This window comes from Corvus kubaryi, unplaced genomic scaffold (genome assembly GCF_017639235.1).
Source record: "Corvus kubaryi isolate FWS band 111438036 unplaced genomic scaffold, C.kubaryi_AGA036_p1.0 37398, whole genome shotgun sequence".
NCBI lineage: Eukaryota > Metazoa > Chordata > Aves > Passeriformes > Corvidae > Corvus > Corvus kubaryi.
In genome coordinates this window covers 4,362,985-4,387,512 of record NW_024581137.1, presented here as the reverse complement: position 1 = coordinate 4,387,512, position 24,528 = coordinate 4,362,985, and the positions used below count along the sequence as shown (strand labels likewise).

The window sequence follows — 24,528 nt, the reverse complement described above, 5'->3', positions numbered from 1 at the left end:
AAAACATGAATATTTGATTTTCCTTCATTCACTCCTTTCTGTTCTACCAGAAGATATTTTACCCATAAATGTGTAAATACTACTGAATGGTAAACATTAGAAGAGTACAAAAGCTGTATCAGAATAAACAACAACAGAAGATTAGGAGATACCAAATTTGGAACAAAACAACCATCAAGGAGCTATTAGCATTGAACACTTCAGTGTGACTGCAGAATTACCTCTTTTATCAGTTAACAAATCATGACCTTTTTGAAAAAGACAAAAGGTAGCACCGATATTAGCATATTAATAGAATATAGCCAATAATTTCTGGAGACTGTATGCTATATTCGAAAAGGTGAATAAAAAGACTAAGATGATAAAGAGAATCAACAGCTTGTTTAAAAGGGAACTCAGGGAGATCAAGACAACCCAGCAAAGACATGGAGAGAACTTTATTAATGCATCTGTACACACACCTTTGGCAGCTAACACTGTATGTAGAAAAAGAACTGCTAAAGCTCAAGGAAAAAACTGAGTCAAAAGCATAGCTTGTTTAAGTTGGCCATGAATTTTAGGATCATATTTGTTGGAAGAGACTTCATGGAGGTGATGTAGTCCAATTTCCTGCTCCAAACATGTCCAGTTAAAGAAGGTTGTTCAGGATCTCATATAATTGAGTTCTTAATGTCTTCACAGAAGTCAATTCTGTAATATATCTGAGTAAACTCATCCTGTATTTTACCACCTTCCCTGTAAAAGTGTGTATCAACTCAAAATTTCTCATGTTTCAACTTCTATTTCCTCTCACCCTTTCACCATACACTCTGGCTCTCTCTTCTCCATACATCCCATTAGGTATTTATGGACATCAATAAGATGTCAGTATCCCCTTCTGAGGCTGAACAAATCCAGCGCCTTCAACCTCTCCATTATGTCACATCATGTACTCCTGCCTCCTGACAAACTTGATGTTTGACTTGTTTCAGCCAAGGTCTTCCTTGTACTGGGGAGCCTGCAGCTGGACCCAGTATTACACAAGTCATCTCACAAATGCTGAATAGAGAGCAGTGATTTCCTTCGACCTGCTGTGTTTGTGCTTAATAATCCAGGGCAGAGAATATGGCTGGTTTTGCCACAAGGGTGCACTGCACTTACTCACGGTTAGCTCACTGTCTACCAGGATCCCCAGGCACCCAGGTCTTCTTGCATAAAGCTGCTATGTAAGACAACCTGTCTATGCTCCAGCCTGTACAGTTGCATCAGGTTATTTCATTCCACGTGCATGGCCTTGTATACATTTAGGCTGAAGATTAAAATAATTTCCCATGGCCAGGACTTGAAAAAGCTAGGAAAACCATGGAATAAAAAATTAACTTCATATGAGGCTTTATAAATTCTTAGTAAGTACATTACTCAGTAAGTGACTGTCAGCTGACAGCCAAGACATACACTCCTTAAATGACTAATGAAGTTATCAAAAATACACCTTATATAAAAATTAATGAATTATTTAATTGATACTTCAATCCAATACCTGTTTAATCACTGCCGACTACAATAGAATATAATTAAAATTGCAGAAGACTTTGCTTGAAGCTGCTGAACTGTCTTTCCTAAGCAATCACACTTAACTAGAAACTTTGGCACCTATTTATTTGATGCCAACATACTGAATTTAAACATCAGCCTGAGTCAGTAGTTACTGCAGTGACTGAAGATATTAATTAACACTTCCTGAAACAGTGTTTCTTAATAAGAGGTATCTAACTTACTGGGTAACCAGTAAATTCTGAAAATTCCTTGAATTCCTTGTTAAAAAAAAAATGGGCTGTCTAGGTGCCTTAAATGGAGAGAATGTACTTTCCTGACTGTACTGTTTGATAGGTGACTATCCAACATCCAACAGTTTTCACCACAGCTTTTACTTCCTGGAACTTAGATATATAAGTAACTCTTGTCAAGATCCAGTTACTAAAGTTCTTAGAAATGCCTCCGCCCAAATAAAGGTGCCAATGCCAGTGACAATAGTATGGGTTTTATTTGGTAGCAAATATGAGAGAGACAGAAAGAAAGAAATCGAAAATAGGTGGGGGGGACAGAAAGAGTGACAGGGACAGAATAAGGAAAATATCACCACTCCGTGGATCCCAGTGATGTTCCGTTGATCCTCTCCAGCCGGTCTTCTTGGTGGTGAAGGTTCCCCCAAAAAGCATAGAATCCGATGGGTTTATATACGTTCAGGCTAGGTAGGAAAACCCAGGCACCTCCCTGGGAGGGGGAAGTTTGCCATCGTCTCTTACAACAGACTCTGGGTTTATTGCATCATGTGCAGTCCTGTGGTGCAAGGATTCAGGAATTACTCTGGTGGGGGCACTTCGGGGGATCTTTGATGGATTAAGGCACCCCCTCAGCTGCTGCTCACATGAATGTCCCGTGGATGTGGCCTTCCCAGGGTTGGGGGTTCCACAGCCAGTTTGTGTAAAGGAGGATGGTTTCACTGCCCCTGAGCAGAGGTTATGACACACCGAAACTTCCTCACCGCACCCCATTTGGGGGGAAAATCTGTGCAAACTGGCTCCCAGCAAATGGGTCTGTGGACTACAGCATCCCCCACCCCAAAGCAAGCCAGAGATGATTCTTAGCACAGCTGCTGGGTTTGGCTCACATTCTTTTCCTTGTTTACTTGTTTGTTTCAGGTGATTGAAGAATGGGTTTTCCCTTTATCTAATCTCAGCAGTTTGACTTTCAGTCCGAAGTTCTAGTCAGGCATCCTTTGGGGAGGGGAGGGGGGTGGTCTTCTTTATACAGTTTTTGCTATAATGGGCAAAACTCTTTTATATCAATGTTTGAGGCATGAACTAGTTCAGTCTCTGATAACACTCCCTAGTAAAACATGTTGGCTTACTCTACCAAACACATTTTGAAAGACAGCCTTTTGACTAGCATATAAAAAGTGTTCTATTAAGATAAATTTTTCTCTATGCTGATGTTTTTAGTTTAGTTTCTTACATCTCCTTACAAATTAAGTCCTCTAGTTCTCTGAGTAGAATACATTTTCTACACTTTAAGGGAATAAATGTGAATGTAGCAAGATGATTGGATACTGGAGTAAGCACACATTAGATCCATTAGAAAACCGAACCATTTACTAGGGGATAGATTCTGAACATTCCACAGAAAGTGAAGCTGGGAAGGCCAAGCATAGCAGAACTTGACATAACAGCCACATTTTGCTCCTACTTCCTTTTACTGAAAAGAACTCCAAAGAAGGCAACAGTAGTTCATAATGGTACCTAAAATGCTAAGAGGATTGCCTGAAATACCAGAAAGGTGATATACTTTGATCTGTGCTCTTAAAAAGATTCTTTCAGTGGTAAAAATAATTTTCTGCTGTGGAGGAGACATGCATTTTCCATGGAAGCTTTAAATTAGACACCCTGACTTAAAAACATAGTAAAAATACAGTGCTTGAAACAGCACCTCAATGGATAATACCAAGAGATTCCCAGGATCCTTCTGGGACCCTGCTTCTTGCAGGACAGTATCAACACGGTCTCTCCATCTGCTCAAGACACTGCACTACCTCCTTCAAAAATCTTGAGATGACAAAGACTAAGAAACCTGGTCTAAAGCTCAGAGAGCATCCAAAATACAGCCTCTCTATATATACCCTTTCTAATGGCTCTAATATTCTGGTTTATGCTTAAGTAACAAGTATATAGACATAAAAATTTGCACATCAACCATCTTAGGAATTCAGCATTTTAGTAAAGGACGAGGACAGCATTTGTTAAATATGATAGCTTCTGCTGGGAATTCACTATCTACAAAGGCTAAAATACTTGAAACCCAACATTTGAACAATAGTATCCATCTAAGCCTATTTCCAAACATGGAAAAGGGTTCAGAAAACAAAACTGATTGTCTCTTCTGCTGCCATTTGCACACACTGATAAGGAAGACTTATTTGGTCTCCCCCTAGTCCATGACAGACCTAACTGAAGTGCAAGTGTTTTTTTTCAGGCAAAGATTTCTAGGTAACACATTTTCCAATGCTTGTATACCCGCAACATGCCATCCTCATCTTCTAAAAATACATGAAATGGACGTCCAAACTTAGAGACAGTTGACATAGCAAGATAAAAGGTTTTCATCTGTCTTTCAAGATTCTTCAATCTCAGATCACTTTCTGAATTTCTATGAGCCATCTTGCACTTCATCTGAAATACCAGGTCAGGCTTTTGCTGAAAATGCATGACCAGGTTTAAAAGTTTCGGGAGCAGGCAGTTCAAATTATTTCAAACTTCTGATTCTCAGACTGCTTGTTCTTTGAATCTTCCCGTCACTTACTGAACTGTGATGGCAAAATTTTTACATCATCTCTCCACCCCCCATTTATCATCCTGAATTTGTTGTATCTAAAGCCCACAGGGACTTTAAAGTTACATTAGTCCTCACTTCCCCTCCCTCCATCTGCCTTACAGTCACCGTTACAACTGAATGGTGAACAAACAACAATAAAGGGACCATAAGTTAAAATCATACATTTTATTGCCAAGTAGCATTTAGGCTGACATAATAAAGGGTTTTTCATATAACCAAAATGTACATTTCTATCCAGAATCATCTCTCCTGTAGTTCTGAATTCCGAGAAGGCAGCATACTCTCCATTTCCTGGGGAGTCCTCTTTACGTGCTTCATTCTCCACACAGCATTCATTTAAAAATCACTTCAGATCCAGGAAATCACACCTTTTATATAAAAATTTGAGGGAAAAGTCTTCCCAAATGTCCATTTAAATTTTTACTCTTGTTTCTCTGTGATGTCTCAGTCTTCCAACCCTTGAACACCAAGATGAAGTTTGCAAACAATTCCAAAGCACTGAACTTTAAATTAAGATTTATTTTGGGTTTATAAAGAAAGTAATTTTACATCAGTAACTTGAAAAAATCAAGTTAAATATGAATTTTTCAACAAATAACAAGCGTTGTAGAAAAATTTTATTTTGCTCATTTCATTATGAAGCAGATACTGTAAAAACTGCCACAGAAACAGTGATATTGAAGTCTACTTATGCATCTTATACAATTTTAGGTTAAACCCAAATACTGAATATTCAGAGCATGTTAAATATGTTAAACTATACAGAAAGGCAACAGCACAGCCCAAATGCCAAACTACCTGCCTATTTTAAACACAGTTTTAAAAGCACTTCATGAAGTTGCATGTATTCCAACTGGTATCACATAACTTATTTCAGAAGATGCTTACTGAAAGGTAAATATATTTACAGGAAATTATTATTCTTAGGGCTGTGGAAAATTGCTAGCATATCAAAGCTGAAGTCATAGTTACAGTGATGTCAAAATGATTTTTGTCACTGACTTCACGGATGCAAAGATTTCTTTTACCTACTTATTTTTCTATTAGATAAAAGGTGTAAAGGCCAGCTCAGATTTAAAAAATAGCTATTTGAAAAGTATTTCCACGAAGCACACATGCAATATGAAGCTAAGTTATCACATATATCAAAACTCCAGCCTTATGACTATACCATATGAAAGTCAAAGATTGCAGCAAAAGCAAACAAAAACAGAGAGAACAGCACCACTGTTAGCCTTACTGAATTCTTTCTTAAGGCTATGTAGCTGAGTTCCAGGGGAAAATTACTTTCATGGCAAACATACGGTATCATATTTTTAACCAAATTATTAAAATGCATTTAAAAAAAAGATTCAGTACTTACGAATTTCTTCGTAACTACAGGTATGCTCCAATAGCCATGATTTAGAGATGTGTAACATACAGATCTATAAAAATGCTTTAACATTCATGTAATTAAGAGGCAAGTGATAAGAAGTATGACTTCTCAGTATGAACAGATTCAGTAATAATTATTAATCTTAGCCTGAGAAACTGAGATTACCCCCATTTTCTTATTACAAGCAGTGGCAACTTGACTGCTGAAGTGCGTCACACCAAAGCTCTCATTTTTATGTTAATGCCATAATCTGATAAGAATTCCACTAAACAGAGCTGAAAATAATGCTATGAAAACCTTTTAGGTTTTAAATTTCAAATCAGAGGTGCAAATGTGATGGTTTTGGCTATATTCATGTGAAACTGTGAAAAGTTAGTAGGCTGCACCTTTATTCCATTTCTTATCAACTAAACCACTTTGGTTTTCTGTAATGTTAGGTCTACCTATAGTAAACCAACTGTGTGTGCTCCAGCATACAAGCACCTGACTCAGTTCACTGGACATGTGTTGCCAGCTCCTGTGTGGAACCTACCTTTGCAACGTAACTATGTACATTCTTCCTAGAGGTCTTACAAGCTTGAAATCAGTGCTATATTAACATAGCTCTGAGTTTCAAAACCAGAAATAGCCTTTTTTTGGCCACATTGAGTCAGCATTTGTCTGCAAGCACTGATACAGATACAGTCCTCACAAGGAAGGGATTGAGGAAATACATTCCTGGAAAGGTGCTAAGTAACTTATTTCTTCAGCTGATCTTAGCAGTACACCTTGTAGAATTAAACCATAATTTGCTTAAGAAATTAAGGGCAATGTAAGACATACTGATTTATTTTTCATTTCTGTTCACAAAGTCTTAGACAAAAAAGTAAAACAAATTAAAATCACTACATACAAATTAAAAGCCTGAACACTCTTGAAGGTACCTGTTTTACCTGAAACACTTCAAATGTTTAGTAACATTTAAGACTGCATCTTTTAAAATGTGAAATAATAAACTCCTGTAAAAATATACAATAATAGCATGCATTTTATTTTCAAAACATTTGGGGGGACAGATATGGTCTGTGAGTTTTCTACTTGTTCCATGTCTCATGAGCTGCTCAATTGAAATGTAGCCATGGAATGCTTCATAGTTAAGGCTCAGGGTCATATGATAACTCTAAGTGAATCTAAGCATGAGTGAATGCCTTCCGTTTTTTGGCAATGAATCTCACACTACAACATAGTGAGCCCCTTTTTAGCATCAGCCTCTGATGCTGTACAGGGGGCTCACCTCTAGTGCTACATTGTTGCAGCCTCAAGCAACAAGAACCAGAGTACCTCAGTGTCAGAGTTCCCAAAGCTATTAATACAAAAAACCTTCTCCTCAGGAGAACAGGTATTACTCAAATTCAGAGCTGTACCACCTCTTCTGATCAGACCTACAATCTCCTCTCCCAGAGAGCTACTCAGCTATCTTAAATCAAGATCTGGAAACAATTCACCATCATGAGACCACTCTGGTGTCTTTCAGTGTTTAAACTGCCCTCCCATTTTGCTAATGGTATTTCCCATAAAACAAAGATCTTCCATTGCCAAATAGTTCAGGCAGATGGTCTTATAACTGTTACAAGTATTATTCCAAATACATAACATACTTAAACCAAACTTCACGCATTTATCTTAAGCTTGCACAGTACAGAAAAAAAAAAAAATAAACCGCAATAAAACCATGCACAGAACACCAAAATAATATGTAATGTCTGATTTTGTTCAAGGTCTTGAATAAAAACATAGTAGTAGTAGGAATCTCGTGTTGTGGAGTTGGTTTTATTGTTGTTTGCTTTGGGTTTTTTTCTTTGTTTTTGCTTGTTTTTCTTTTCTTTTTTAACATACCAAATTTGAGATAAATTAGAGTAAGTCTCAATTCCCCACCTTCCCCAAATACTGGTTCTTCAGATTCCAAAGCAAGTCTCTGCTCTTAATAGGCATTTATGTATATATTCACACATAAATTTTATATTTCTTTCCATGTAGAAGTATAACTCAAATTCTCAAATTTACCACATTAAACCAAAAATGAATTAATAAAACATGAAAATAGTTAAGAATATCCCAACCAGTGTTTTTATCATGTATTATTTCTAGTCCATTTTAACTTGTGTGATATATGTCAAAATAAATATTTGAGATTTATTGTTGTTCTTAATATTCCAAAAATATATTTGTTTACCACCAGTTCTCTTGCTTCAAAGTCATCAATGAAAATCTACATTATTCTGACAGCACATTAGATACAAAATTGCACCAAACCCAGATTTAAAAAGCTATACCACTATTAGGTATTATGCAGTTACATAAACTGTTGAAATGCTTAACTTTTTAAACTAGCTTATCAATCTAACTTTAGATGTCAAATTATGAATATATTGAACAACTGATCATTTGACAGATAATCAAAAAGCACCTCACACAATAACTTAGCATTTTCACCTCTAAGCTTCTGTATCATAATCTATGTGATTCTGATTCATCTGAATGATTCACCATCAATCACTTCAGTCCTGGACATCAAAGTAGTCAATTACTGGCTCTTCCTTTAATGGTTTGGATAAACCACTGTTTCCACTACTCCTGAAATTATAAAAATATTAGATATTACTCACGTGCATGTAAAACAAGATACAAAGTAAACTGAATCACAAACTCCTGTAATGTCTCAATGTGCACATACACACTGCATCGGTCAATAGCATGCACTTCTAAATTAAGTTTTAGTTGGAGTACCTTAATGCTCCAGAAAGCCTTTGTTAACTGAATTTTGACAAAAACATATGCTTGATTAAATTAATGTACATCGACATGTGTCTGAATCGACAGAATTTGTTTTGGGGTTTTACTAGAAAATGTAGTTTACCAGTAATATTTATTAAAAAAATGATACTGTACTGAAGATTAAATGTCCAAAATGCCCTCTTAAAAGAAACAGCAAAAGAAATACTGTTGAACTGAGCTGATGATAAATCCACTTGATTTCAAAAGCAAGAGTAACAAAAAAAATATGGTAATAGCAAATTCAAACACTAAAGATTTTTTTCAGTAAGACAGTATGAGATCTTTCACAAGGTTTTGTAGAATTAAGAACTTCTAAAGAAACTTTACTTCTAGAAATGAAAAATAAATGGCTAAAGTCCTTTATTTAATTTTGCTACGTAACTCCTTGTCATTAATTAGGGTCACTGAAGACAGCAATCCCACAGAAGTGGAAACGAAGAGTAAGAACCTGTTTAAAACTGACATTGAATTACACCTTAAGCAATCCTTTTGGAAATGTATTTTGCTCTAGATGCTTAGCTCTGAAACAATTTAAATTTTCTCAGAACAGCCTACTTTGTATTCCAGCAGCATCTACCAACTGTAGCTACTGCAACATTAAGCAGTCCCCTTCTGTAAAAGGTACTTGAACATGATTTCAGATGCTAATCTGGGAAAAACTTGGGAAGAAAACACTTTTGAAAGGTAAACCTGAAAAAATAATAAGCCATCCATTAAAAAAAAAAAAAATCATAACTATGAGATAACTACAGGTATGTGAAGCTGGCAGGTCATACAATGTAAAGACTGTCCTTTTAGGACTATTGACCAAGATGTCTTATATATCCCACCTTCAGTAATACTCACTATCTGATAAAAATGGTAGTTCACTTTTAATCAACTGTGTAGTCATATCCACACAAAAAAATACATTTAGTATCTGTCCAAATAAATAATTTTATGCCAGTAAGACACTACTCTTGGTTAAAGGTAAAAAAAAAAAGGAATCCCCAAACCTCCAAAACAGCACTCTCTTCCCAATCGTGTAATATTTATTAAAAAATAATTTTAAAACCCCATAATATTTGTTATACTACTACCCCTATAACACACAGTCAATCCTATGTTTTTGTATCACTTAATTTCAGGCTTGCTTCTGTGGAAAGAACATCTCAGTGCATGCTGCAAGCTCCAAAGCTGTGTGTGGGTTAAGAAAAAAGAAGAAACGGTGTATAAAGTTGAAGCTTAGGAACATGTTCCTTGGGGAACTCAGAACAAAACTGAAGAATATGGTTTTAAATCCAAATTCCTTACTTATCTGTTTGTTTGTAATGAGGAAGAGGAGGTGCAGGCCTGCTCTGCATTTCTTTATCTAGCACAGAAGTTAAGGTATTGCTTGGACAAACCGACTTCCCTCTAAAGAAATAAAAGAAAGGTTACTTAATTCAATAGGAAATCATATTCATTAAGAAGTTGGGAATGAGTAATATTTGTAAGTAGCAGTTTTGGTGTCAGAGTTCATACTTGCATTCTTAAATCATCTATTCAAATACTTAATTTTCCAACCATGGAGACCAACACTGCAAAAAATACATTTTCATTACAAAGAAGATATCCAGTATTCTAAATGTCTCTTCACTTCTGTCTATAAAAGATGCAGAAGCAGCTTACTAGATTTGAGCATTGGTACCCAAACTCCTTTTCTGCATGTCAGGTCCACAAATCCTTTCTACTATGAAGTGCATTAAATGATCAACTGTTAAAATACCAAAACCGGAATACTTATACTCAAGGGCAACATATCTGTTCTTTTAAAGAACAAGATATAAATCAGAAGGAACAACTTAATAGCTTAACTCAGCAGCATGAGAACACGGTTCACTGAATCTCTACAACATATTACCTAAAGTTTTGGAAGCATCTTCTCAAACTCTGGCAGTAAATCATGTTAAACTTGTTGATCACAGCACCCTGCTAAGCAGCACTCTCCCAAACAACAACTGCCTCTTCCTTGTAAGCAATTCCAGGTGAATCAGATCAGAAAAAAAACATTATGCATTAGAGTGGGGAAATTAAAAAATCAGCTTCTGTCCTCCACACTAATTACAATCTATTATGTGATTGCCACCACACAATGAAGCATCACACTTGTGCCTGTCCCATCTGAAGTGTAAGGGTCACCCCATGGCTATAGCCACAGGGCAGTATGTTCTCCAGTATAGGAGAACAGTGTACTTTAGCATGTATACTTATATGTTCTAAGCTTTGAATCACACTCAACTTCAGTTGGCAGTCTATGCCCAAAGGCTGCAATGGCTGGAGAAAGAGGAAGGATATATTAAAAAAAAAAAAAAAGTCTGAAACAAACAACCCCCAACACCCAGGAAAAAAAAGTCCTAGAAAGATTGTTCCAAAAAGGCATCTAACTAAAAAAACCAATCCAAATCATTACCAAACACACTGTATCTCTAATAGATTGTGGAGATGTCTTAAAATTTCCTCTAAATTCATGAGCTACTTTCAAGAACGAGTTTGTCCTATTTCACTTGGATGATTTAACTGCAAGACTGAAAGAGCTTTCCCATTAACAGTTTCTTTTTCATCTTATCTGGGAGCAGATAAGATGAATAAATTAAAATTCTTAAACCTCATCAAGGTCAATTTCTTACCCTTCCTGCACCTTCTTCTAAACCCATGCTACTGACATTTTCAGACCAAACTACTTCTTGTACACTAATCAAACTGCATTCCTGAATGGTTTTTATCGGGTATTAGCAAAAAGTTCTTCACTGAGAGAACTGCCAAGCATTGGAACAGGCTGCCCAGGGAAGTGGCTGTCACCATCCCTGGAGGTATTTAAAAGATGTGTAGATATGGTGTTTGGGGACTTGGTTTAAGGGCAGACTTGGTAGTACAATTGGACTCAATGATCTTAAGGGTCTTTTCCCAACCTACATGATTCTATGTCAAGTACTAAATAATATTTCCTCCTTAATTACTTTATTTATGCATTTCTAAATAAACTCCTCTAGATCACGAGATTCTCTGTGTTTGCTAATTAAATTTCTACTCAATGAATACCAACACATGCATCTTGTTTCTTTCAAAATTACACACTGAATAGCAGAAATGCTGCAAAGCAATGTGTTGTGCATTGTTATAATTCCAGAAATGTGCACATGTTGAGTTCCATGCTTTGTCACATTCTTGGTAATTCATACTTTCTCCCCATTCCCCTGAGAGCTTTAAGCAGTTGAAATCTCACAACAGTACACAGATGAACGCCAGTTCTATTTCAGAGCTTACAAAAATTATGTATTTGTCTTATTTCCATCATATTTATCTTTTTTATTTCATAATGTCTTGTTTCTATCAGTTTGTATTTAAGGGCAAATTTTTGTGATATTGTGGCAACACAGATGAAAAACTCCACAACACTTTCAAGGTAAGTCAAAAGTCCACTAAAATATTACGTGATGATCCCTGAGCTCCTTTCAGTACTGTTTTAAACTGAGTACTGACAGTCTATTCAAATGAACTACAAAATCTTACAAACATAGGTCACCAATTTAAAAAGCACCCCCATCTCCCCAACAGTGAAAGTTTTCATTATCTGGAAAAGAAGTTACTTGCCAATGACCGTAATTTTTTCAAGGTTATATTATGTTTACATGTACACTCTAACAACAAGTGTATTACAGTCCTATCAGTTGAGAACAGCTAATATTCCTCTCGTCTAAAATGGTTAAGAAGTCCTTTAGCTCTAAGCCTGCCATATAAAGCCAAATGCTCCCACTGCCATTTCACTTACATCTCAACGGTAGAGTTCTAACTGGAAAAAGACAACAGTGGTAGATGGGAGGGTATTCTGTTGTCCTCTTTCATTTTTATCAACTGTGATGAGCAAAAACATGGAAAGCAAATTGCCTGGAGGTAATTAAGCAAAAAAAAGAAAGGCTAGAAAGGCCTTCAACAACTAAAGTGTCTGTCCTTACTCCAGAACATCAGACTAAATCTTGCTTGTACAGTAAAAAAAGAAGAAAATAAATGAGAGCTCTGAAATGTCAGAAACACAACACTTCGAAGAATATATGTGCACTGATTTCTACTAATTACCTAAAAAAAAAGAAATCTTACTGAAAAAAGAGAATGGTCCTGCATTTCAAGAATGTAAATCAGCAGTTCTGCTCTAAAGTTAAATGTTCCCAGGATGTAGAGGGTTAATCTAGCATACCTTTAAAAATTAGGAGGGATCAAAGCCTTGTGAACAATTAGAGATGATCCTGGAACAAAATCTACTTTGGTTACATCAAGGCCTAGACCTGTTATAGCTTTGAGAAAATTTAGCATTCCTCAAAAAAAGCAGAAGAGATAAACAGCAAATTGGTATGTCATGAAACCACAGGAGATTTAGAGACAAAAATCTATAAACTTGCATTCCAGCAAAATGAACACCATTTTCTGTATACCTTGGTGGCACACTGATTGGTTAAAGAGGAAAAAAAGAGATGAAACAGCCCACATTTAGTCCATGTGGAAAAACCCCAAACAATTGAATTCAACTAAAGAGATGTACAATGGGGAAAAAAAAAAAAACTTTGATTAATTAATTACTGGAAATAAGAAAGAAAGCAGACCCTACCTAACCAGCCATGGTTATCTATCATCAGTTGTAAAAGAACTGTTGATATGAACACAAAAAGCTCTGCAAGTATTTTGGACATTTTGATATGAAAGTTGCTATTCTTCGTTTCATTAACTTATTCTCAAAGTAAGGAAAAAAAAAGCCAAGTGCCTGCCTCAAGCAAAAAAGTTGAGATGACACATTTTTAACAGCAGTACAGGGAGAAGCTTGAACATAAATTATCTGCTGATTTTAAGGCAGTGCTAGTGCTGACAGGATGGCCTGTTGTATAAAACCGGAATGTGGAAATCATGACTCAATTTATCTTCTTCAAGACTGCAAGCTCAATTTTTGTAACTATAGGATGGGTCAGCATTGATCTGTTTTGGTATGAAATACTACAAAATTCCTTGTCCACTACTCTGTCCAGACTAATTCCATGTAGTCTTGCAATAATGTGCCATCATATTTCAGACAGAGCAGATTTTTGTGAAAAACGTCTCCAAAAACTGATAACAGTTGAGGTGGAATAATGAAGCAAATGGCTCTTAAATAATCCCCATATTGTTTAAACTTCATATAGTCTATGCCTAAGCTTTCCAGAAGCAACATACACTATTCTCAGGGCAAACAATGTCAATGTTTAAGAAAAAAACAATAAGAAAAAGATGCAGCTTTTTTTCTGAAGCAGGACTGCTGTTAAAACCACCTTGGCTGGTGACCTTATAGCATTATTTGTACTTAAATTGCTTTAACATTCTTAGAAGTTGCAGATGTCGAGAGGCATTGCCTTACAATAGGCCTTTGTGATTGCAAAAGGGGGTACAGAGAAAGTTAGCTTTTGCCTCATGGCAGAAGATGAAATTCTTAGACAGTGAAGGGTGGAAAAAAAGCTCTTAAATAAACAAGAGTACCTTCATGTAGTCATCATAATTTCTGTCAAATTGAATCTGAATTTATTTTAGATACCAGAAAGGCTGCAGAGATAGTTAAGTAAAATGAATTTGTACCTAGAGTTCAAGTACTGAAACATGCCCAGAAAAACATAAAGAAGTCAAAGGATAATGTTATTTCCTCAGAACATATACTTTCCTCTCAACCCTGCCACTGGGATGTGCAGTTTTTTCTTTCTGCGATGCAACTATAATGATAAGGGTGTTCCATGTGGTTACAGGGGTTTTCATTTCTTTAGGTCTTTGATCCTGCTGATCTTGTATAACCTACATCTATGTAACCATTTCTGAGCCATTTCCAGACTGACCTCATCGAAAGGAAATAAAACCCTGGGTAAAAAAAAAAAAAAACAAAGGACATGTCAATGAGACTGTGGCAGCATGTGGCTTTCTCACTGACCTTGTCACCTTCTTGAGAAGTCCCCTTGTTAATGAGGAGAAACTGACCCTAATGTTCTTCCTGGAAGTAACAGGAAGAGGATGGGTCTTACAGGGATGACTGCCCTCAAAATCACTTCCAGGATGTCTCAAGTCCATACAAGCTGCTTACACAGTGGTCACTACATAAAAACAAGAAGACACCCCTTTAACAGGCTCTGGAATCCAGAGTTATTTAGAGAAGGAGAAAAGTTTTACTCATCTGAGTAAAAAACTTCAAAAAACCACTGACAGGTACAGCGAAACACAAGTGTCTACTTGGAAAGGAAGCTTTACTCTTTTCATCATAACAGTCTGGACATTATCCATTACCTCTGAACATAGTTCAGAAAGAATCTGGTACTGCAACTGTTGAAAAGATGGTGACTGCAAAGATGACCAACAGGTAAGCACAGAGAAAGGCACTTACAAGGATTCACTACGGGTCTTACACTTCAAATGACACCAGAACTGTAATTCAGATCAAGGTTAACAGTCAAAACTGGGAATGATCTCTGTGGTTATATATGGGTAATGCCGTACATGAGTGACTCTAATGCAGCTAATATGATCAACTTTTACTGATGGTGATGGAGACAGAGGCTGAGAGCAAAGCAGGTTTATGAAGTGTGCCCCTAGATCTCTGGAAGAGGACGAAGCCTGGTTGAAAGAAGCTTTCTTAGCAATGGGACTTTCTCACTCTTCTAACCTACCTGTAATAGCGATGCTACCATTTGAATGACACAATGGTGGAGTGTGAAGAGAAGGAATGGTCTTCTTGTCTGAATGATTTTCATTTATTTATACATGGAGGAGCCCATGATAGAAATCCGAAGGCATTGCTGAGACAGAATGAAACAAAACCATTTTGACTTTCTGGTGATTACAAGCTCTGGGAGTTGAAGAAGCCATTGTGAAATACACAAAAATATCATTCTGCAACTTCAGCTATTCCTCATCTGAGGCTACAATGTTTTTTATATCTTGAAGAAGTGGCAGATAAAAAGAAAATTAAAAGAAGTTCTGGATGAATCCATTAATTTAAGAAATATTGGTGTGCAGCTGAAGAATAGTCTCAGTACACCACTCAAGTGTCTTTTAAGAGCGGCAGTGATGAAAAAGAAGCATGTGCATTCTGCACAGTATGCTATTCCCTGAAGAACACAAGGTGCAAGAGAAGAAGCAAGTGTGCAATCTCTCCTAAAACCATAGAGGAAGGCCTCCCATTCTCAAGTTGCAGGACTTGCCTTTGCTTTTGAAGCATAATCATCTGCCCTGCTCCTTTTATTCTCTTCACTAATTTCTCATCCTGCCCCCTAATTTCTTTCTTTTTTTTTAAAATAAGCTTTTTCAAATATGAACACTTTGTTCATCTTCCTTTACTTGAAACAAAAAGTATCATACGTTGTAAGATCAAAGTAACGTTCCATCTCTCTTGGAAGAAATCAAGATTGTAGCTAAGCTACCAACTGATGAACAAGTTAAGGAGTAGCTCATGGCACTCTAATAGCACGGAAGATGACAGATTTCTTACAACTGCAGTCAATATTTACAGTTTAAAACAACTGGTTGTCAAATAATCACAATTTGACAGCACAAAACTAAATATGCTGCTGAGTAAGGAGCACGGTCAATGAAGCCCTGATACCTGAAGCCTTCCCATACTATGTCTCTAGTGCAGTCAGCTTGCTTTTCCCCTAGCTATATTCCCTTCATTTTCTTCTCTACTGTAACTGCCTTTTGTGAGTGTTCTCCAAAAATTTTCATTTTTGCTACGAAATCTCTTCAATTTGCAGTAATTCCAGCTCCCTCTTTGTCCATTAACTGAAGAGGGAGTATACACTGTGACAGCTTCAGATAGATGGAGAAATATGTTACAATAACCATATTTTTTCAAAGGTAGTGTAAATTTAAAGTATGATTTCTCAAACCAGTAATTAGTTTTCATAAAATTTTATTATGTATTTTATTTCTGATACCTCTATCAAATTTAGCTGATGACAAAAAGTTACTGCTATGATGAATGGAAAACAATCTTGCAAAATATTTTCTTAGCTTTTTTTATTTCTAATTGTGTTTTCTTCTCTGAAGATTTACTTAAGTAGTGGAAATGAACCCATGAAACTATCAATTCAAAAACTGCTTTAAAAAAAAATTTCTACTGGAAACTGCTGCATTTTGCAAATTGCATTGTAAATAAACTCATTCTGCTAAGTGATAAAAAACCATCCAATTATTTAAACTATACTGTAAAGATTTGAAAACAACAATAAATTACATACTTCACTGCAGTGATAACAACATTGCGCTTTGGTTCGTTGTCATAGCTCACACTTTCAATGCCATAAACCTGAGCTAATTCATGGATGATTCTGCGGTGATCTCTGTTCATTGGTGGGTAACAATGACTCTTCTTTGTATGCTTGCCCTGAATTCAACAGAAGAGGTTAAGAAAGAAGAAAAAAAAAAGATGAAGTTTTCCTTTAGAGGAGCCAAGGGGAAGAAAACAGCAAAAAAAAGTGTTTCTACCTCTAAAATTTTGCTGCTATGACAAAATCAATACCACAAATTGCTAAGACCTCAGTATTGACAGAAAGCTCATCTGAAAATATTAATTTAATTTCCCAAACTTAAATTGTATGTTCTCTGTTGTGTCCAGCACCTCAAAGTATACACACATCCACATAGGGATATCTTTTAAGTTGGAAATACAAATCCTGATTACATTCATTCTACTTAGATCCCAAAAAACAATACAAAATTATTTTTATCTGAATTTGTATCTTTCAAAATGATCTGCCAAGTTCACATCAGATCTAATTTTATTTTGCAGACTGGCTTCACAATGTACATATTGCAGATAGCTACAAAGATGTCAAATTTATCAATTACTTCCCTCTACCAAAAAAGCTATTTATCTGCAAGTTCCTCATGTAATGGCATCAGTAGATTCTTTATTCAATAAAACCCCAAAGTTCTAGTTTTAATCAGTTAACGAGACTGGTAATGTTGATTCAACACTGATTATTAAATCAACAGTAAAAGAACAAACAAAAAATCAAGGCCCTATGAGCCCATATCCTTAATGGGTTGGATCAATTTTTGACAACAAATGCATATAAGGATGAGTCACTCAGTGCTTTGGTCTGCTTTCACAGATTCAGGACACTGCTTCAGATTTTGCCTTCATTATCACCAGTGAAGTCTTCTAGGTTTCTGGGTCAACAGAAAAGATTCAAAGGGAAAAACTGACTACCTGTAGTAGAATAAGTTCGAGTCAGGGACTTCTGGAGAAATCCCAACCTACAGAACTTCCTAGGACTGTAGGCAGTGCATTTAAGGTCACTGAGAGACCAGGATGATATCCCACTTCTCCATCACCTCTGAAAGATTGTAAGAATGGGGTAGGAACCCAATGACTAGAGAAAGGTAATTGTTGCAACTATATACAAACAAACAAAAAGAACCCAAGAACTATTGGCTGATTAGCTAAAATTCAAATCTGTTTTTAGGTACATGGAGGAGAAAAATACCTGGGAACAATCAGTGTGGATTTACAAAAGGTCAGCCACCAAAATTAATGTAAAAACCACATGTCACCAGAGGTACGTTGCAGCTATCCTGAAAATAGTGCGTTAGTATCTATCTCCTCCTAGATTATAAAATTGCTAAGTTACAAATAGAAACTGGACCAGAAACTGTGGTCAACCACTTCCGGAAGTCTTCAGGATAATCACATGCTGACAGAATATTATCTTTCCTTTGCAATTAACAGTAATAAACCTCCCAGCTATTACAACACTTCCAGCATAGACAAAAGAATTTGAAGAACTCTACAGATTCTGTACCTATTTATGATGACTAGTATGCTTGGTTTAAAAAAGCGGTGATGGTTCCATGCTCTGAAAAACATCACAATTCTTGTCCCTGTGAAGGCAGAGCTGGATATACATGTTCTCTGTCTTTTCTGCTTACATATATCAACCATGAATACTCTCAGAGTATATATTGATTAGTGTAGGCCAGAGATGTTTATGAGGCAAGGAAAGTCATATACAACAGAGAGAGTTGAATCATGTTAATGTTAAAACTTTTAAGTATCAAAATCCTTTTTATTACTCATTTCTCCAGTTAAACTGAAGTGGGCATCTCCAAAGGGACAATGCAAAAAAATAAAAAAGTAGATGTAAAATGAGTAAGCCTAAGGGCTCACCTAAGTAACAGTAATCAGTATCAAAGACATAGTACTGATGCAGGCAGAGCTACATGAATGCTTGATAGATTAGCATGCAAAATACTTTTAATACAAGTAAAGTTTCACATCTAGAAACAAAGAAAACAAGACACATATTTAGTCAGAGAGTATTTAGGAATCATAATAAACAACCAAACACAGACTCAAGCATAAAGAGGACTTGAGGATTATGGCAGAAGAACAACTAAAACCAGTCTCTGCATAACGCCATGTCACACATATTAATTCAATCTTTAGCTACATAAACCTGTGGGTTGCAAGATGAAACATGACTCTCACAAGAGAGAAAAGAAAGCATCTGAGACTTCAACAGAAATAGAAAGAAAAGTTATGCAAGAAAAACTGAGTACAAGTGCAAATTAACTTTATAGTGCATGGGAAATATTCCCTTTTACACCATACATACCAAAATTTTGAAGGAAAGGAGAGTCGGAGCATGGCCTCCACACATGCTGTCACTTCTAGCTTCAGGACAGGCTAGGAGGACACATGGAACTACAGGCTGGTCAGCTTCACCTCAATCCCTGGGAAACCTCCTCCCTTTTGAAATCTAACTTGATTTTGGGGAGCTTTCTGGGAGCTTCTCATACCTTTATGGAATAGCAATTCCCTACAGCCTGATGGGTAGGATGGTACAGAACTGATCCTTGAGATACTGAACCGTCATGTGACCCTACATGGTTCATCCTAATCATGATAAAAGCTGGGTACACTGGGTAATTCTCCCCTTAGGTCAGACAAGGAAATGACTGAGATGTGGTTTCTTTTCATATTTTCCTTCTCTTCTCCAATGCAGATGCTCCTTAACAGACACCATTTCTCTGCTTTGTACAATCACTATTCAACAAATGGTTTGCACTGGGAAGTAAAGCACTGGAGATGTTCTTGAGCTCTCTGGTATTCTTGTTCTGGCATGTTTGATGTCACTAATCACAAATGTAAGACCTGTGGTTGCCTCTTTTTAAAAGTAATTACATATCTTGGTTTGATATTAGTATAAGCATATATTTGGTATATGCAATTGTATATAGAAAGACATATGTGTACATACTTGTATATATAAGTATGTATGATAATGTATAAAGGAATATGCAAAATAGGATAACCACAGGTAACACAACACTAGGCGAATTATTCTTAGGTAAAACATACAGATAACAAACAATTATTCTATGCACCTGCTTCCAAGTGTCTGAAGTTGGAGGGACCTGAGTATAATTAGCATAATCTGCACCCCAATGAACAAGAAATTGAGCACAGGGGCAAGAGACAAATGAACTAGGAACTCCTGTTAATACTGAAACAGGAAATACACAGGAGACTGAAGCAGTGTCAGGCCACTTGAAATGAACATAAATAAGTTGTAAGAGTAAGTAGAAATGAGACAATGAAGGCCAAGGCCCATCTGGAATTACATCTGGCCAAGGATGTCACGGACAGAAAGAAAGGCTTCAAATACATCAGTAACAAAAGGAAAAGTAAGGATAATGTGGGCCTATTACCAAACAGAGGGGGGAACCTAGTAAGAGAGGACACAGAGAAGATGGAGTATGTGAACATCTTTGCATCAGTCTCACTGACAAACCCTCAAGAATCTCTGACTCAGGAAACCAGGGTAAAAGAATGTTGGAAGGAAGTTTCTGTTGGTCTAGGACTGGGGTTAGAGAACACCTAGGCAAACTTGATATCTGAAGTCCATGGGCCCTGATGGGATGCATCCCTGAGTGCTGAGAGAGCTGGTGGACATTACAGCGAGGCTCCTTACAATCATCTTTGAAAGGTCATGGCGGTTAGGAGAGGTGCACGAAAACTTAAAGAAAGCAAACATCACCCCAGTCTTTCTTAAAGGGCAAGAAGGACTCTGAGGAACTACGGGCCAGCCAGTCTGTCATGGTTTGACACTGGCTAAATGCCAGGCACCCATGAAAGTCACTCACTTACCCTCCCCTGCTACAGCTGGGTAGAAGAGTGAAAATTTAACAAAGGCTCATGAGCTGAGATAAGGACTGAGAGAAAGCACTCCAAGGGCAAACCAGGCTCGACTTAGGAAGTCAATTTATTACTAAAAATCAGAGCAGGATAATGAGAAGGCTTTTTTCCCCAACCGCTCCCTCCTTCCCACTGACAGCATAGGGAGTAGGGGTTTTGGTCAGTTCATCACCCAAGCTCTTCTTCCACTTGGCTCAGGAAGAGAAGTCATTCACCTGTGAGACTGTGGAGTCCCTTCCCACAGGAGACAGTTCTCCACGAACTCCGCATGGTTCCAATCTCACAAGCAGCGGTCCTCCCAAAACTGAGGCGTTGGTCACTCTTCCACAGGTTGCAGTCCTCCAAGGACAGGCTGCTCCACCTTGGATGCAGGGGCCCCCTCTCTCCACCAGGTCTCCCACAGGACCACAGCCTCTTCCAGGCATCCACCTGCTCTGGTGTGGGCACCTCCCCCATGGGCTGTGGATGGATCTCTGCATCCCCTATGGAACTCCATGGGCTGCAGGGCTGCCTATTTCATCATGGTCATCACCATGGCCTGTAGAGGAATCTCAGCTCTGGTGCCTGGATCCTGCCCCTCCTTCTCCACTGACCTTGGTGTCTCCATGTTGTTTCCCTCACATACTCTCACCTCCTCCTCTTCTCCAGCTGGAATTAAAACTGCGCCACCACCTTTGTTTTGATTTCTTCTTAAATATGTTATCACACAGGCATTAGTATCATTTCCAATTGGTCCAGCTTTGGCCAGTGGCATGTCCCTCTTCAGAGCCATCAGGGACTGGCTCTGCCAGACATGGTGGAAGATTCTTGCAGCTTCTCACAGAAGCCACCTCTGTGGCTCCCCCACCACCAAAAACCAGGCGTTGCAAAACCAATGCACAGTCTCACAGTCTCTGGAGAGGTGATGGGGAATGGTTCACCCTCAAGGTCATCGTGGGATGACAAGAAGGTGATCAGGATTAGTCAGTATGGATTCACCAAAGGAAAATCATGCTTAACCAATCTAACTGTATGATAAAACAACTGTCTATCCCCTGGCTAGATAAGGCAAGAGCACTGAATATTGTCTACCTGGCTTTTAGGAAGATTTTTGACACTGTGTCCTGTGACATCCTCACAGTTTAACTCAGGAAGTGCCATGTGGATGAGTGGACAGTGAGGTGTTTTGAGAACTGTCCGAACAGCAGATCTCAGAGGGTTGTGATCAGTGGCAGAGAGTCGAGTTGGAGGCCTGTAACTAGTGGTGTTGCCCAGTGATCAGTACTGGCTCTAATATTGTTTTAACTTACACATCAGCGACTTGGATAAAAGGGCAGATGCCTCCCCAGCAAATTCACTGACGACCCAAAGCTGTGAGGCGTGGCCAACATCCCAGAGCAGTGCGCAGCCCTTCAGAAGGATCTCAACAGGCTGGAGGGATGGGCAGAGAGGAGTTTTCAGAAATTCTTTAAGGGCAAGTACAGAGACCTGCACTCAGGGAGGAAGAACCTCATGCACCAGTATAGGCTGGTGGAAAGCAGATCTTCAGACAAGGATCTGGAGATGCTGATAGGCAGCAAGCTGTCCATGAGACAGCATTGTGCCCTTGTGGCACAAAGCCAATGACATGGTGCACTAGGAAGAGTGTGATCAGGAGGTCATGAGAGGTTATCCTGCCCCTCTACTCAGCCCTCATGAGGCCTTACCTGGAATGCTGGAATGTCCAGTACCGGGCTCCTCAGTACAAGAGAGAAATGGAGGTCCTGAAGCAAGTCCAGCAGAGGGCTACAAAGATGATAGGGGACTGGACCATCTCATGAGGATAGGCTGAGAGAGTTGGGCCTATTGTACCTCAAGATGAGATGACAGATAAGATTCTATTTATTATTAGGTTTTTTTGTCAATAAGTATCTGAAGATGGAGTGTCAGGAGGATGGAGCCAGGCTCTTCTTAATAGTGCCAACCAACGGGAAAAGAGGCATCAGGCAGAAACTGATGCACAGGAAGTTCCACATGAATATGAGAAAGAACTTCTTTACTGTGCAGGTGACTGAGCACTGAAACAGATTGTCCAGAGAGGTTGTGGAGTCTCCCTCACTGGAGATACTACAGAACTGTCTGGATGCAATCCCATGCAATATGCTCTAGGATGACCCTTCTTGAGCTAGGAGGTTGGACTGGATGACCCAACTGGGTCCCTTCCAACTTTACCTGTTCTTTAGTAACTAGACACAGATTGACTTATTTTTAGTCTTTCATTCTAATGATGAAAACAACGGGCAAGAACACTAGACAGATGGACAATCACCAACATTGTTTAAGAAACATCCTCCATAATTTTTTTAAGGAATAAAGTTAAATAACTGTCCTTAGGGCCTAGGGGGATCAAAATTATGCTTTCTACAGTAGATTAGGTCCTTCTTGAGCTAAAGGCAACTGAGAATAGTATAGTTTACATGGTCCTTTGAACCACATATACTGGGTCTTTCATGGAGCAGCAGCAAGCTAACCTGGCAGACCTGAAGGTGGTATCACTGAAAAACATATGATTATGTCTGTGGTATCAGCCTCTCTAAGTATACTGGAGTCTCTCAAACACTGTGACTGAATCCAGGTTTTTTTATAGAAGGAGGACAACCTCATACACTGGCAAATATAGGAAGGTATAAAAAAATTCGTGAGCAAGTTCCACTGCAGGGATAAGAAGTACCTAGGCTTTCCTCCTCAAAATCTGAATGTTTAAACATAATCTTTGACAATATTTTATTAATGGAGAACCAAAAATTGATGATCATCCATTGGTGCATTAACGCCTAGCACTGCTTTAATCCTTAAGCAAGGTTTGGCACCAAAGTGATCCTGAACTACTAGGTCTCCTAAAAATTTTGTTCTTTTTACAATTAAACTGTGCATTATATTGGAGCGCAAACAGATCTGGTGTCAACTCATAACTATGAGTATTAATAAAGTTTAGTAATATCAAACTCCCCCCAAATGAAACCAATTCTAAGAATCTATACAGAGTATCTGAATACTGACCTTATTCACAGCTTCCACAAGCATTCTCATTTCCTTCTCAATGTCACTGACAAATTTTATATCCTTCCTGCAAAAACAGCATTCTAGGTGAACAGGGCAAGAGAGCGTACAAAGATATAGTATCTTCATATTTTGTAGTATTTTTCAACAAGAACAAAAGTAAAGAACACAATTGATGGAAGCAGAAACTTCATTCACATTAAAAGACTGTTAGAATGTCATCACTATTACAAAAATAATTATTTCCCCTTCAACAACTGGAACCCAGAATAAAATGCTGTGACATGGCTCTACTGTCTGACAATCCAATTCTACCTTTTCAAATGAATAATGTAGATGTTAAAGTTGCCATTTTGGTGTTTTTAAGTTACTTGTCATTAATTTACTTAATTACAATATATGATGAGACACAAAAATGGGAACAGGGTAAACAGAGTGGAGCTCTTTTCCAAGACAGAGGAAAAGTTCACTGATTTTGGTCTTCAGCTTGCCTAGCACAACAAATTATTAAGAATGCATGAAGCAGCATAAGGCTACTTGCAAGCAAACAAAACATTCTTGATGTGAGATACTAAGGATTTGTTTGAAGTATTTTTTTGTAACTAGCTTCATCACAGTACTTCAAGTCTTTCACTTATGGGCAAACTTTGTGCTCTGTTCTTAAATAAGCAGGTAAACCAGCTTTAAAAGGAAGGCTGCTATTTTTTAGGCTACCATCCCCATGGGGAAAAAA

The 24,528-nt window shown here is 37.8% G+C and overlaps 1 protein-coding gene and 1 long non-coding RNA gene across 12 annotated transcripts in view; one reads left to right on the top strand and one right to left on the bottom strand.

Moving 5' to 3' along the window:
• Positions 1-4,518: 4,518 nt before the first annotated feature.
• NFX1 (nuclear transcription factor, X-box binding 1) overlaps positions 4,519-24,528 on the bottom strand; it is an 89,132-nt gene continuing 69,122 nt past the window's right edge. For 3 of the 11 annotated variants that reach the window (XM_042044480.1, XM_042044488.1, XM_042044478.1), the window contains exons 21-24: positions 23,796-23,862; positions 16,816-16,961; positions 9,854-9,955; positions 4,519-8,359 (exon numbers count right to left, since the gene is read on the bottom strand). In XM_042044480.1, coding sequence (XP_041900414.1) covers positions 8,284-8,359; positions 9,854-9,955; positions 16,816-16,961; positions 23,796-23,862 — 391 coding nt within the window. In that variant the 3' untranslated portion in view covers positions 4,519-8,283. Of the gene's footprint in view, positions 8,360-9,853; positions 9,956-16,815; positions 16,962-23,795; positions 23,879-24,528 lie in introns of those variants that run through there. The other 8 variants (XM_042044479.1, XR_006018750.1, XM_042044481.1 and 5 more) reach the window with 8 other exon arrangements.
• On the top strand, positions 8,353-11,578 carry LOC121672056. The gene is made up of 2 exons (XR_006018751.1): positions 8,353-9,244; positions 9,688-11,578. It is a non-coding gene; the product is annotated as an uncharacterized LOC121672056 (long non-coding RNA).